Source organism: Periplaneta americana, chromosome 7 (assembly GCF_040183065.1).
Source record: "Periplaneta americana isolate PAMFEO1 chromosome 7, P.americana_PAMFEO1_priV1, whole genome shotgun sequence".
NCBI classification, from domain to species: Eukaryota; Metazoa; Arthropoda; class Insecta; order Blattodea; family Blattidae; genus Periplaneta; species Periplaneta americana.
Genome location: NC_091123.1, coordinates 130351199 through 130368284, shown reverse-complemented (window position 1 = coordinate 130368284; position 17086 = coordinate 130351199). Strand labels below are relative to the sequence as shown.

Here is a 17086-nt window from a genome sequence, read left to right as displayed (position 1 = left end):
ACTTGGCTTGGCTTGGCTTGGCTTGGCTTGGCTTGGCTTGACTTGGCTTGGCCTTTGCACGTGGATTTTGCTTTGACCAATTGCTTGTCCTATGTAAGTTTATGCGATGATTGTACAAGTCCGACAGGTGGTCCGGATGACATTCATGAACCCAATGCTGACAGATGTGCCATTTTTCTTAGTCTTAATAGAGTCAGCCCTTCAGCAGACAAGTAACCTGATAAGCCGCCATAGAGTCCCGGAGCCCCAAACTGCTCCTATATCAGCATGGAAACCCTTACTACTTCCGAGACTTCACTCCAGCAAATGATAAAAGAATTTAGGGAAATATGGAGAGTGTTGTGGAAATGTTGAGAGTACCAGTGAAATGACAAAGGGAAACGGGAGTACCCCGACGATATTAAGACGATCATTACGGTGGACTAAAATGACGGCGATTATGATGACAATGGTAGAGGAAGCGAAGGCGAAGGCGAATAATTATTATGATTCTGACAATGATGGCAATGATCAGAATATTGGAAGCAATAACTAGGATGCTAAGAAATCTCTACATGTGCAAACGAATTCCCTATGCGCTAGTACGTAAAAAAAAAGTGGGGTAATGGTACAAAACCTAGAGTCGAATATAAAACTTGTATCATAAAAGATAATCATATTCATACACAGTAGTCATCAAGTGCAATTTATTAGCTGGACTTTTCTGATTAGTCCCGTTTATTAATTCAAACTTGAACCTTGCTACATGAATATTGTTGCATAAAGATACTCTTTTCCATGATGCGTCAGTTGCTTCACTAAATAAGGAAACTTTTTCCTATTAACTAAGTAAGAACGTTTTAGCATAATATGCACCGCAAAGCGTTATCCGGTTCGGAAAGGATTTCCATTACGGTAATAGTGAGTTGTTACATTACAAAAAAGATTCTTTAATGGCGTTTGGACTGCGTGAACTTCAGACTTGCCTATTACACCAACTTGTTTTAATTATGACTTCATAAGAGCTGATATCCCCCTAATCATGTCTTTAAACAACAATGATCAAACGTTCCGGAATTTCCTAAACTCTTTGTAACTTGTATGAGAAAGATAACGAAAACGTGAAAGATGTAAACAGTATCATGACTTTGAAGCGAATAATAATAATAATAATAATAATAATAATAATAATAATAATAATAATAATAATAATAATAATAATAATGTACCTCTAATTGAGTTCCGGCTGATATGTACATCTATTATCAGACAGTACATCTCACTTGACTATATGTGTAATATGTATCTAGTCAGCGATGTATACAAAGGAGGGGGAAAAGAACTGGCCACCCTACTCCATTATCTCCTGGCCTAGTTGCCTCGTGAGTGATGTCTTGTAGGTTTCACTTGTGGGGTCCAGACGTGTCTTCGGATAGTTGACTATAATAATAATAATAATAATAATAATAATAATAATAATAATAATAATAATAATAATAATAATAATAATAATAATACCTAATAATAATCTAAAGTTCGAGGAAGAAGAAAATATCAGATGATACTAGGGAAAAATAATGGCAACATAGTTAAGCTTACGTAACTTCAGGGGTTATATTGATAAAAAATGTTATGTTATATTTAACGACGCTCGCAACTGCTGAGGTTATAGCAGCGTCGCCGGTGTGCCAGAATTTGTCCCGCAGGAGTTATTTTACATGCCAGTAAATCTACTGACATGAGCCTGTCGTATTTAAGCACACTTAAATACCATCGACCTGGCCCGGGATCGAACCCGCAACCTCGGTCATAGAAGGCCAACGCTATACCAACTGCGCCAACAGGCCGACTATAAGACAGAGAGTAAGTTAAAAATTGATAAGTGGAGAACATTATTGTAAAATACAGTACAAGTGTAATAATAATAATAATAATAATAATAATAATAATAATAATAATAATAATAATAATAATAATAACGAGAATTGTGGTGGACTATGGTGACTGTGTGGCGGGTTCTATCCCAATATTTCGACTTTCTTGTCATTCTGATTTCACCATAGCGCATTCTCATAGCTCAACTGCCTCTAGATGTGTAAAAGCCGATAGACCTAAATAAACAATATTGCCGTCCATCAATATTATGTTGATAGAATTATTATTATAATTTTCAAACTGTCACCACAATGTGACGAATTGTAGGACAATGAATATTAATAAAGCAATTTGAGACCTTCACATAGAAATTGGAACAAATGCAAATGGTTTAACCCAGTGAAGTATTCAGGGCTTGATTACAAATTGGGAGACAGGTGGAAAAACGAACAGTGCTAGGGTGTGGCATGGTTAGCGTTAGATAACGGTTAACGAAATTTGTGCCAGGATAGGTTAGGTTCACTGTATAATTTTCACATTCTCCTCAAGTTAAATGACAATCAGTGACGCGACAACTTATAACTGCAGTCTGCTGGCCTCACTTCCACGTGTCTCAGCAGAAGTGAACGATCATCCAATCAGTACGGGAAAATCGTATGTTAAGCACGATGATTCCCCCAGCCGTTATAGCTGGTTTTTGAAACAGGACACTCATAACTAAATTACACTTGAAATACGTGGGGTGTAACTTTAATAGTGGCAACACTGATTTAAAAGCGAAACGAGACGGAGTTAATTGTTGTCACTTCTACCACATGCTAGTCTATGTCTGCCCTCCCCTCCCCCCCAAAAGAACTCTTCAGTCCGACTCACAGCACATGCACTGTGGAGAGTTGAAGTTAGTCTCCTGTTAGTTTCAACTCTCAGCGGTTGTGTTTCGCCATGTTTACAAAGCAGGAATAGCTATCTTGGCTGAATGTTAATGCACAGTATTTCCGTCATTTTTTTTAGCATAATCTGAGACCAGCGTTGCCCACACGTTTTGCAGAACTGTCCCATCATCTTGCAGGATACTGCAGGGTCGCGCACGGCACAGCCTATAGCTGATTTGTACTGTCGCTGGGGGTGGGAAGTGCTTTTCCATCCACCACATTCACCGAACTTGAGCCCCTGTGATGATGACTTAATCCCGAAGATGAAAGAACCACTTCGTGACGTTCGATTCCGGACTGTTCCCGATATTCTGCAGGCAGTAGGGCGGTCCATCAGAAACATCCACAGAACAGGAGCTGCTACAGGGATACGACTTCCACATCGCTGGCAACTATGACAATACTGGTTACTACATTGAAGAATTGTAGAATTTTCACAGATGTATCACTTGTATATTCATAATAAATAAATAATTTCCATTATTAAAATTACAACCTGTGTATTTCAAGCTTAAATTATGGGCGAAAAAGGCAGGGAACAAAAAATAATTTCGCAATACTGAATACTTCGTAATACTGGCGTTCGTTATAAATACATTTTACTGTATTACCGGTATTATATTTTCTCTTCTGTTTGATAGCAGAGTTATCCACAGTCATACCTAACAGTTATCTAACATGTTCAGCGCGGGAATTTCTAGCCTCTAAACGAGGTACAACAGTGACGTAGAATATCTTACAAGCGTGTGCCTATATGCGATTCTACGTCACTGTTGCATCTCGTTTAGAGGCTAGAAATGCCCGCGCTGAACATACCTGATCTAGTCTGTCAGATCTATATAACGCCTCAAAATAAAAGTCAATGGATGACGCAATCGACGCTGACAGCCATGCACATATACGGGCTAGAATCTGGGTTATTAATTTTGAAGAGAGTCATTAGCTGGTAATGAGCCGAGGCAACACCTAAAACACGTTCGGTGCGGTCACAGCGGCGCAAACCTTGACGACGTGATCTTTTTGTTCTGATTTTAATGCAAATTTGAGTTTCCTAGTATTATGAGACAAGCATCTGTCAGTCTTAATTCTGTTAGACTTCCCCGAATTAAAAAAAAAATCCGATGACCACGGATTACTTAGCGGTTAAGGCGCGCAATTTAATGTTGTTTGAAAACCACAGACTGGGTTCGAATCCAGCCTCGGGGACGAATATTTTTGTGTTGTGATATTCTGTGTTTTTTTAGGAGGAGTTTAGGCTCAGCCTTGACCCCTCATCACAGGAGACTCTGTATGTACAAATGTTGTATCTGAAGGAGGAAAATGTAGAAGTTCATGTTTTATGCAACGACATTTCCCCAAATGCAGACGTTATTCAGCATTCAAATTTCAAATTTGAGGTGAGCGAGGATGGCAGAAAAGTTTTATCTGGGACCCTCTGTCAGGAACAGGCTTCTTTTACATATTTTGAATAAATGGCACGAAACTCTCGGCTTTAATTTCTTAATTACCCTATGAAATCCATCAGGTCTTTCACACTTTGTATCCTCGGCAGGCCGTATTTAGAAGCTGGCAAAATAGGCAATTACCCAAGGCAGCAGGTTTTAGAGCGCGACAAATTTCTGGATTCTCGTACAAATACTTAAGTAAAAGGAACGTAACTCTGGCATAGCGACATAGAATATAAACTGTTTTATGCAAGGAGAAAGTGTCTTGTGATCTACATCACAGTATTCTGACTCCTGAGGAACCCATGTAAATTTATGGGTTTTAGAAAGGTAGTGCAGTAAATGACGTTTTAACCCTTAAATTGACAAAGTATCCTATAGGATACAACAGGTAATAGGCTATATGCAATAATTTTAATAGAACAATAGAAAGAAATTGGTAGGAAAATTAAAATTTCACAATACTACAATATAAAATATGGACATTGCGATAGTTGTTTTCTTTACAATCCGACAAAGTTTAATAAAGTAGTGTGAGAAATGAAGTTTCGCCAATTTAAGAGTTAAGGTTATTGTTAAATGAAATATTTAAATTCTACATTTTGTGAGGCAAAGTATCCTATAGGATACAACAGGTAATAAGCTATATATGCTAAAATTTTAATAGAACAATAGAAAGAAATTGGTAGGAAAATTAAAATTTCACAATACTATAATATAAAATATGGACATTGCGATAGTTGTTTTCTTTAAAATCCGACAAAGTTTAATAAACTAGTATGAGAAATGAAGTTTTGCCAATTTAAGGGTTAAGGTTATTGTTAAATGAAATATTTAAATTCTACATTTTGTGAGGCAAAGTATCCTATAGGATACAACAGGTAATAGGCTATATGCTATAATTTTAATAGAACAATAGAAAGAAATTGGTAGGAAAATTAAAATTTCACAATACTATAATATAAAATATGGAAATTGCTATAGTTGTTTTCTTTAAAATCCGACAAAGTTTAATAAACTAGTATGAGAAATGAAGTTTTGCCAATTTAAGGGTTAAGGTTATTGTTAAATGAAATATTTAAATTCTACATTTTGTGAGGCAAAGTATCCTATAGGATACAACAGGTAATAGGCTATATGCTATAATTTTAATAGGACAATAGAAAGAAATTGGTAGGAAAATTAAAATTTCACAATACTATAATATAAAATATGGACATTGCGATAGTTTTTTTCTTTACAATCCGACAAAGTTTAATAAACTAGTGTGAGAAATGAAGTTTTGCCAATTTAAGGGTTAAGGTTTTTATTAAATGAAATATTTACATTCTACATTTTGTGAGGCAGCAATTTTCTAAATTACACTCATACACATCACATACCCTTATACACATAGAACAAACTTCTCAGTCTGAAGTGTTCTTTAGCCACGAAAAAGTAAATCTGTGTTGCATACTGAAATCAGATATTAATTATGAACTACTTCAACATTTCATAATTTATATTAAATGAGAAAGATCTCATTCATCGAAATGGAGTTAGGAAATGATCCCAGGGTGGAGGTAGCATTCCCTCGCTGAACCGCTATTCCAATGCGTTGACTAAGGAAATTGATACCTCTAGGATCGCCGGTACAGGATAGTAGGCGTGTACCAAATTGGGTCAGTAGATCTTTAACGTCTCTACACTACGGACCAAAGGTCTCAACTGCAAAAGCGACGAAGATGTAATTTGATGTTAAATGTTCATATTTACGTCGTTTAGCATGATAAGCGGATTCAGCAGCAGATCCATCACAATTGAAGGAAGATTTTAAATGAGAAAGGGCTAATGTATCTACACATGTAAAATCCCATATAGGCCTAAGTGATTTGCCTTTGGACCAAGAAATTAATGTCAAGCCGTCAGGTCGTTTACCATCCGACCGATTAATACCAGATGGTTCAAGAAGAGTTACATTGTACCTAAACATCAAATTCGCAGTGAATTCTTTGAAATAATGTAACTATCTCTGATTGTTTCCAAAGTGAAATACCGGTAATATTTAGATATCTATAGATATGTACAGTTGTGCTTGTCCTTAGTCTCGGACAAAATGAGTTATTGTGAATGAAATGTATGGAAGTGTAAATACCTGTATGAACTACTACGTTTTTACACTAATTAATCTGAAAATTTTATCACATATTTCTTACAATGATGATTTTTACTTTGATATTTCAATTAATTTACTTATTTTTGTAATTTTTTAAAATATTGAATTATAATTGTCCCAGTTTTCAAAGTTTACATAATTTTTCTTTAGATTTATATTTAACTTATTCCGGATAGATGTAAGTAAAATGTGACACATGCTTTTCATATTCTTCCAATTACTTTTTGAGAAAAAAATATATACCCTTCTAGTTGTTGATTTACCTATTTTTTTTTAACTTATCACAACCTCAACACATGATGATTTCAATACTTTCAATAGCAGAAAAAACATGTTTCAGATTACTTCACATACTTTTGTGGATTTCTGTGCAAAATTTCACTGAGATTAGAGAAAAACTGCATTCATTAGAGCATTCTGAAAGTTACACAATTTTTAAAATTGGAAAATGGAGAAAACGAGTGTCAAGCTACAATATGCATATACAGAAAATTCTATAGTTCAAAACTGCCCAGCACCATATGTTGGATCTTCTTCCTTCTTTTGTTGCTCTACAGTTATTTTGGTCAGTCTGAGCCTCTTACGTGCTGATCTATGTGCTGCTTTGTTGGAGAACTCACTCCGTTGAATTCGACGCTTATCCCTTGCCTGGCTTATTTCTTAGCACTGTCCAGTCCAGTCACACCTTTTTTCACTTTTACAGTTACTTCAGAGCTCACTGAATACACTAACTGCGGAAGTATACTGGTATGTAAATCTGTTTTTAAGGATCCAAACACCTATTTGGAAACCTTTTCCATAGAATACAAGCTTCGATATATACTATCGATTTTAGTAGGTTATTTTACGACGCTTTATCAACAGCTTAGGTTATTTAGCGTCTGAATGAAATGGTGATAATGCCGGTGAAATGAGTCCGGGGTCCAACACCGAAAGTTACCCAGCATTTGCTCATATTGGGTTGAGGGAAGACCCCGGAAAAAACCTCAACCAGGTAACTTGCCCCGACCGGGAATCGAACCCGGGCCACCTGGTTCCTTCCTTCCTTCCTATACAGATCTACCACACATTTTTCTCCTACATAACAGCCCGAAAAATGAACTGAATGAAAAGCAAAATTAGTTAGAAAGAACAAAGTCTGTCAGAATGACAGCTGAGTGTCAGGGCTGCAGCTCCACGCTTGCGCTGGTCCCTTTAAATTCGTTCTGAGGGGCTTTAAAATGTCATAGAGGCAAAATAGACACAGATTTATAAAACTGAAACATATTTTTTAGAGTCAAAAAACAAAATTTCCATTCTTAATGCTTTTTTTTCGCTATTTTCGCCGATCCATAAGTTTAAGAATAAATTGTGTTTCGAAATGGGATAACTACTCTGTAACAAAACCAGGGTTGTAATCGTTGGAAAAATTAAACAGCAACAATAAAATATATCTAAAAAAACAGAAGATAACAGCCAGTACATGAAAGTAGGGCTACTTTCAACTCATTTTTGTGAAAAGTGACTTACTCCACTGCCATTCTGGCTTTTTGATTGGATGAGAAACTAAACACACTAGCAATATGAAATATACAGATACACAAAAACACACCCCAATGAAATTCTCAACACACAACTCAATTTCAGAATAAACACACTCTTTGACTCCACATTACACTACACAAACACACCCTCACAGGAAACAAAACAAGAGGCGCCAGGACCAGTTCTGAAAAAGACCAATAATAGGTCGAAACATGTAAACCAGATACGATAGAATTTAACACAAGAAAGTCATATAATACATATTCCGAAGTGATACAGTGTTAAAAATTGTGTAATCAATATGCAAATTTATTTGATCGGCGGAGACGGGTGAACAAGCGTGCACAAACTTGCACTTGTAACTTGCTTCCAGTGTGAACACCTTCGCCGCGCCACCAATAGTTTCAAACAGACATTCACTAATTTTGTTCCTTCAGGCACGCTTGGGCACGCAGGCGCTTTCATTTTACTTGTCCAAACGTGCCTCCAATGTGACCGCAGCCTAAGAGCGTATTCCGAATCTCAGCGCTGAGCAATCTGATGGCATCACGGTGTTTCGAATTTCACCGATGGCTTCACTGATGCTCCACCGGTGTCGCACAGGTGCCATCAGCTTGCAGAGGTGGTGGCAGTCTCCATCAGCCGCCATCAGTGAATCTGTTTGGTTCTTGTATAGGGCGGGAATTATCAGACGAATGACATCGTGCACTGTTTTGTCATGGCGGTGTGTTCTGCTTTAGTTCTGCTGTATTGTTTGTAATGAACACAACATAAAAACAATATGTTAATGGCTTATGAGCGAACATGTCAACGGACCAGTTATTACTACTGGTTCAAGAAATAAATTGTTTATGCTCTTTTCTTTGAACGAGATGGCAGTACGGAAATTTCGCAAAATTTTGCTAGCGTAGCACAGACAACAACTTGTACAGTCGCAATCCTTCCAGCAGTTTTGTTCCTAATTCGCTTCAGCGTGACGTCATTGTTGTCCACCGGTCCGATGAAATTCGAAATACGCTGTAATATAGATCAGTCGTTATCTTGTGAAACCAACTTGCGCGTGAGAGGAAGAATAAAGTGGATTGGGAAGCTTTTTTCCCTCGCTACGCTTCCATTTCAGCTAGCTAGCAAACTAACCCAACATAAGTTCTTAAGGTTCTTACTATGAGCTACGGCGCACACGTTTCACGAGATAACGAATGGCTTGCATGTATCTTAAAATTCCCACGTCTTTTCTGCAAACGACTTGTATATTTCCTTGTCAAGTCTTTCTCTTACTGAAGGCCACATTCATCACGTCCTGACTAAGACCAATCAAACTCGCATCCTCATAATACTATACTTTGAATACATTATTTTCTCTGTAATCTACTGCTTAATGTTGCGCTCTTGACAGCCGATTAAAATCTCGTACTGATTATTCACGCGATGCGTCTTGCGAGGTCTGAAATCATCTGACGTCTAGATCTTGTTGCCCTTATTGATAAGACATCGCTGTATTCAACAATTCCATGAAACAAATTTAACGAGCAGGCGTCTTATGAAACCAGACAGCAGCGCGGAAAATTGTTAAGTACTGATTTACTGTAGATAATTATAGTTCACAAATCGCATTATTACTCAATCGAAATAATAAGAATCCATATATATATATATATATATATATATATATATATATATATATATATATATATATGTAGCTCAGCAGAAAAAGCAGATACGAAAGAGATATATTGTACCGGACAGACCCTTGTAGCTGATTTCAGAGCCTTGTTCACTCCAGAGGACGATAGACTGGTAACTAAGACTTTCGTGGTTCGAAATCCTGTCTGGGAAGGAAACTTTTTTTTTGTTCCTTATTCAAATTTATTCCCAATACTTTTTGATTGCAGCGATATTTTACTACTTAATTAACTTATTATTCTCAGAACATGGATTTTACCAGTAATGGAAAAGTATTGGGAATAAATTTGAACAAGGAACAAAAAAAAGTTTCCTTCCCAGGGAGGATTCGAACCACGAAAGTCTTAGTTACCAGTTTATCGTGCTCTGGAGTGAACAAGGCTCTCACATCAGCTAGAGGGATCGGTCCGGTTTTTTTTGCCACTATTGTACACTGGTACTTTCGATTTTTAATATCTGTCCTTTTCAAAACCTTCTGTCAGTGCATTTAGGATTCAAATACAGAGTGCTTTAAGAGAAAATGAAATACCGGAAAAACTAACCATTTTAATAAAATTGTGCATAGAAGATTCCCAATGTAAAGTCAAACTTTGAGGATAATTATCAGAGAATTTTAATGTTAACACTGGTGTATACCAGGATGATGGATTATCAACCCTTCTTTTTAATTTCGTCTAGAGTAATCTCAGTAGAGGTTTTGATTTACCTAGAGAAAATCAAAACTTGAGTGGGATTCGATTTACTATTACACTACCGTAAACACCCCAGTTTACTTTGAACACAGAGAAAATCTTGAACATTTTTTCAGAAAATCATATTTAGGTTTCTACATGCTGCACTTGTTATACATGAAGGCAAATTATCATAAAATCATTCTCATACCAAATGTACCTCTATCTGTAACAAGAGCAGCATGTAGAAACCTAAATATGATTTTCTGAAAAAAATGTTCACAGTTTCCTCTGTGTTCAAAGTAACCCCAGTTTACGGTATTAGAAGAAAGTGTATAAAGATTAGAAGAAATAAAGTACTCTAATACAATTAAATATTAATTGACTTACTAAAACACTAAACTGTTTTGAAAATATATTATGGCACCATCTCATCACTACAAAAATACGGCTAGATGGCTGTAGTGTGTTATGATCTGCTGTTCTCTTATTACCAGTTCTGCCAACTATACAATCTTCATTGAACTCTATGCACGATTACTAGTCAAGAAAGCTTTGTTGATTCAGTTTCATTTTTATTAAAACAGTTGCATTCCACTCCAATTATCAATATAATATATTAAACAATCTCTGATACGTGACTATCCATATTCTCATACAGCAGAAGCTATAACATAACCTAAATAATTTAAACAAGATAAATGGCAGAAAAGTTTTAATTAAGGATAATGAAATAAACATGAATCATTTTAAAAGGTACAATTATTGTAACAAACAAATGTTAGAGAGGTGATAAAAACAAACAAATGCTAGGGAGGTGATAAAAAGTGTGGTATAAGCAGCTATGATTGGTTGAAACGCATCGTTCTGTACCGTTTTATTGGTCAAAAGTAGTACGTGGTAAATATGCAATAGTCTTGGAAAAAATTCTGAAAACAGTCAGTTGTAGCAGATGTGGAGTACAATTCGGGACAAATTTCTTATGGGTTTTAACCTCTGCCGATGTCATATTACTAATAAGCAGAACAAAAGACGGGGTCCACACTTTAAGGAAAGAATTAATTATAAATCTAGGAAAAACCAAATACATGAAAGTATGGAGAAAATACAACAGAAAGGATGCAATTAAGATAGGTAATTAAGAATTTGAGAAAGTTGACGAAGTACAGTATCTGGGACAACAAATCACAAATAAAATGTAATGGAAATCGAAATTTTTCATCGTATAACAAAAGCAAACAGATGCTTTTATGCTCTGAAATCAGTGAAGATTTCCAAAATTCTTAGTACGATCACAAAAATAAGATAATTCTCACCATTTTAATATACGGAACAGAAATGTGTGTTTTAACAAAGAAGGCAGAGAGGGCATAACTCGCATTTACAATGAATCACAGCACAATTCACTATTCTGAGCCTAAGAGAGAAAGAAATATAAGATTTAATAGCAGAAATACTTAACAGGAAATCAGTCAGTGCCCCTATGCTGTACATTTTTCTCTAAATCAAATTAAATTTTTGATATACAATCAACTGACAGCCTGAAAAGCGAGTGTTAAAACATAATACCACTCCTCAAATTATGTATCTTCTGTGAAATAACAGTTGACTGACTCTTCGTAAGAAATCATTAACTTCTCACTTGTGTACTGTATAAGACAGTTTATCTGTAACCACATGTCGTAACTTTGCGTTGTTGTGAAGTGAATATAGGAATGCAAAATATTATTTAGCAAAGATTACAGGCTTGACAGACGTGATGACAGCTTGATGGCGCGAACCTGGGCTCCACCCAAAATGATCTACAGGCCACACACATCTACGGCTCTTAGCCTTTCGACTTCAGAATACCACAAACAATGATCGCATTGTTAAAATAAAAAAAAGTGATCGTAGACTTTAGGGAATTCCTATGAATGCATGCAACGTTTACATAGGAATTATGGAAATGGAATTTTGTAGTAAGGAATAACATTCAATCCTTCATTAGTAGTAATAATAATAATGATAATGATAATAATAACACCAATAACAATAATAACAATATTAATAACAATAAAAAATAATAATAACAATAATAATAACAACAACGATAACAGCAAAAACAAAAAAAAATAAAATAAATAATAATAATAATAATAATAATAATAATAATAATAATAATAATAATAATAATAGTAGTAGTAGTAGTAGTAATAGTAGTAGTAGTAGTACTTACTTACTGGCGTTTAAGGAACCCGGAGGTTCATTGCCGCCCTCACATAAGGCCGCCATTAGTCCCTATCCTGAGCAAGATTAATCCATTCTGTATCATCATATCCTACCTCCCTCAAATCCAATAATAGTAGTAATAGTAATGAAAATAATAATGATAATGATAATAATAGTAATAATAATGATAATAATGATAGTAATAATAATTATTATAATGATAATAATGACACTAATAATAACAATAACAACAATAACAATAACAATAATAACAATATTAATAACAATAACATTAACAATAAAAATAATATTAATAACAGTAACATCAATATTAATAAACTATAATAACAATAATAATAATAGTAATAATAATAATAATAATAATAATAATAATAATAATAATAATGACAATGGTAGCAATAGCGATAGCAATGCTGATAATAATAATAATAATAATAATAATAATAATAATAATAATAACCAGAGCTAGGAAGTTCGTACCAAAACAGTAGATTTGAATTGAGTACAGCGAGGAGTATAGATGTCACCCGCGCCTCACCGTGCTGCCGCTCGCTACAGACGATACAAAGTATGTGCACATAAACAACGCATAGTGGCATTCTGTGGAACTGTGTAGAGTCGTGAATAGTTTGAAGAATATTGTTCATTTATTTTAATATTTTAGGTTCTGAACAAAGTGAGCTATTCTGTTATTATTGTATTATTTACTTAATGTTAATTTATGCATGATTCCAAAAACGTAAACTCATCTGTTATTAAAATAATTACTCGTATGCAAACAGGAGTGTATAGCACGTTTGTTTTTTTCCGGATTATTCTTCGTTAAATGTTAACATCTTGTGCTGCTATGCATTCGGTTGCGTTACAGTCCAAGTTCAACATCGGAATTACGAAACGAACTTCCTAGCTGTCATTACAATAGAAGCGAAAAATTTTCTTGAAAACAATTATAGGTTTAATATTATGTGTCACATACGAGATACACTATTACATTCACAAAGTAGTTGTTCACCTGATTATAGCAAGATATACTGTATAATATTATGCCCAAGTGACGTCTTGTGACGTAGAACGAATATTTTCGGAGTATAAATTTTGTTTGTTTTTTTTTCTGAACCTAAAAGAGTATTTCTTTTGATAAAATGAAAAGTTCATTGTTATTTGTTGTAATGAGACTAGAATCATAAATGTATACTTTTTATGGTATTTTTATATGTATGGGTAAATTAATTCAAATTGGGAATTACGAACTTCGTAATTACAAATTATTTTCTTTTATATTATTTTCTCGTTCTAAGGCTGTGGACGATTGGAACACATGTTTGGTTACCACCCTGCTGTACATATTAGTCGTCCTGCTTCACTGACACTGAGAGACGCTCTATTACTTTTCACTCAGTAGAGATATAGTCCAAGCTCACACAACTTAACTGTTTTGGTACCAACTTCCTAGTTTTAATAATGATGATGATGATGATGATAATAATAATAGTAATAATAATAATAATAATAATAATAATAGTAACACATTCGTCTTCATCTATTATTTGTTAATCAGCTTCATCCCATTTAAAGTTTTTCTATACTGCGATCCATAACGTCTGACAGGCGATGTAAACATTGCCGGGAGACGAAGTGGGAACTAGGCTAATGGTCTCCGGCCGCCGTCGGACGGGGACATTACGCCTGGCGGCTCCCTTGGTGTTACTCGACAGAAATAGGCTATGTGCCGGCAACATGTTTCCCCTTCTCACTTCCTCATCTTTACCACCCTCCTCATTCATTCCCTCCACTACACTTACACAAACACTCAGCCTAGTACACGACATAAATCTCCACAGATACACATCACGCACAGTGTGGCCCGTCTAAGTGGTGTGCGACTTGAAAAATGAGTCACAGTCCTGCCATCTATCCGCAATAAGCGGAATCCGAATCACGTAATTAAAATGGGTAGGAAACACACACTTAAAAACAAACATTTAAGAACCAGTTCTATAGTCTCGTCGCTCTTATTTCCGGCAGCCAATCACGTTGCAGGTCGGCTACATTTAAACGTGTGCATCTTGTGATTCGCTGATGATGATGTCACACATTTCCTAAGGCTCGATAAATACTTAATATAATCGCCCGCCATTTTGGCTCTTTCGTTGGCGTTCGCAGAAAGCACACGAGGACGTTATTTGCCGCTCAATTATTTGCTGAATTACAGTGCGTTTGATTTATTATCATAGGAGCTACGACATGATAATGTTTAACGGTGTAGCAAATAGATTCCTCGTCTGGTAGCTCGGCAACGAAAGAACAAAAATGGCGAACGATACTACACTTTATAGAGCCTTCACTTCCTAAGACGTAAGCAAAGAGGAGGAGTCACGCCGGGAATAACAGCGTTGCGACTATAGGAACTGAGGCAAATTTAACAAACATCTCGGACGAACCAGTGCGAACCGGGCCAATGTCACCGTATGCCCCCTCTGACAGCACTGCCTCTATCCAAGTAATTCAAATACAGTAATAATCGTCTTCGAAATAATCAGCTGTGGATCTGGTCGCCATTTTGTTTTACTTATGCCCACGTACATCAACGTCGGTTAGTGTAACCACCCGTTAAAATTGTCACCTAACCTGTGGTTAAGCATTTTTACAGTGGATCGACCTCGGTTACAACTTAAATAGGAGGTTAACCACAGTAATCTCTAACCGATCATATTCGAGCAGTTAAAGGAGAAAACCAGTGATTAGTAGACCAAGTAAAGCAAAATGGTGGCCAGAGCCACAGATGTTTATTTTGAAGACGATTATTATTGTACAGTACTTGAATTACTTGGATAGAGCGTGAGCGTGAAGTTTCTTTAGTGGAAAGAGAGAATCTTTACGAGGAATTAGGTGACAGAAAATTTCAGGAGGGATTTCGTTTATCAAAATCTACAAATGGATCACTTGATATAACACAAAAACAGTCATATTTCTCCTATGGATCGGCTGCTTATGTTACGATTCTATGTAACTATTATTTTCTGTATTTTAAGAGGGAATACTCTAATATCTCTTTCTCTGTCACTGGCTGAAGAAAGAGAGGTTATGGATGGATCTTAGGATAATGAACAGTTCCCTGGTGCAAATGGGGTCCTGGACCGTACACACATTCCTACTCATCTTTTGCATCCTTTTCCTTTATGGATATTACTTCTTTTTTATATAATATATTTACATCTAGTAAGTAAGTCTATCAATACTTCAACCTCACATTGGGATATAATCATTTTTGCATCCAATTTTCCATTTTGTACGATTTTAACCTAACAACACTGAAAAACAAAGAAATGGAACTCGCAAATATAACATTCCCGAAAGGCAAACAAATGCAACGCGAAAATGTAGGACACGTTCATTTCGATGTAGAACAGAGTGAGCATAGTCGTTTTTAGACGTTGACTATTATCTTTGCAGCGGTATGGATGCTTTCCTTTAGTCATTTTGTAGAAACAGTGCACCATCATAGACTTTACTCTGGTTAAATGAGGTGTCAGCTAGCCATGTTTAAGTAATCGGTGATTGTGAATGGTGCACAAAAATTACATTTTAACCACGGTTACTGTTTAACCGTCATTTCGTAATCTATGATTACTGCGTTTTTAACCGATGTTGATGCACTTTGCCATTAGTCTACTAGTCACTGATTATCTCCTTTAACCGCCGGTTAAAGATTACCGTGGTTAACCCCCTATTTAAGTCCTAACTGAGGTCGATGCACCGTAAAAATGTTTAACCAGGGGTTAGGTGGCATTTTTAACAGGTGCGCGGAGGTTACACTAACCGACATTGATGCACGTGGGCATTAAGGTACTAAGTAAGCTGATTTGCGAGCCATTCAGAGCAAGATCTTTGAAGTTGTGATAGTACATTCAATAATGATATGAAGGCTAAAGCTAAAAGGGAAACTGTTGTTATAGCAAGTCATGGCGCTTCTTGACGTCCACGTAACATGAGTCACCGTGGCCCCACCCCCTACTCCAGGAGAACCCCGCACCAGCATCTCATTCAGCGGCAGCGTCGAGTGTGGGAGATAGATAGCATATATAAAACTGCGGACCGTCGCTGCCCGCACACAACAGTGCCGCCCGCCATCCCGCTTCTTGCGTCACACAGACTTCAATTTCCGGGAGGCAGTCGTGATATTGTATAAGAGCTTCGATTCCTAACTTACTATTAAGCTAGGCAACAACCAATACGAACCAACCTCCTGTGTAATTTAAAAGCAGAGAAAGTGGTTACGAAGAGCAGAGTTAGTGATCGTCTTCGCAAGCAGTTACAGAAGAAGAATCAAGTTTCAAAGAGAAGACATCGTACCACAAGCATGCAGTACACTAAGGTAAGATTAGTTTATTAAACCCAGAAGAACCCCTCAATCACATAGTCAATCGCATTATCATTGTTTTCTTTTCCATCATTTGCTTTTCTTGTTGACAACTTCACCGTTATCTTCATTTCTTTTTTGCCATCATCATCATCATCATCATCATCATCATCATCATTTTCTTCTTCTTCTTGTTCTTCTGTTTATCTTCATAATTTTTTTTCCTTTTT

At 36.1% G+C, this 17086-nt stretch overlaps 1 protein-coding gene across 1 annotated transcript in view; it reads left to right on the top strand.

Annotated features, from left to right (window-relative positions):
* The first annotated feature begins 16595 nt into the window (after window positions 1–16595).
* LOC138703448 (serine protease inhibitor 88Ea-like) overlaps window positions 16596–17086 on the top strand; it is a 128858-nt gene continuing 128367 nt past the window's right edge. Inside the window, exon 1 of the mRNA XM_069831311.1 lies at window positions 16596–16871. Within this exon, the coding sequence (XP_069687412.1) occupies window positions 16857–16871 (15 nt within the window). The 5' untranslated portion in view covers window positions 16596–16856. The remainder of the gene's footprint in view (window positions 16872–17086) is intronic.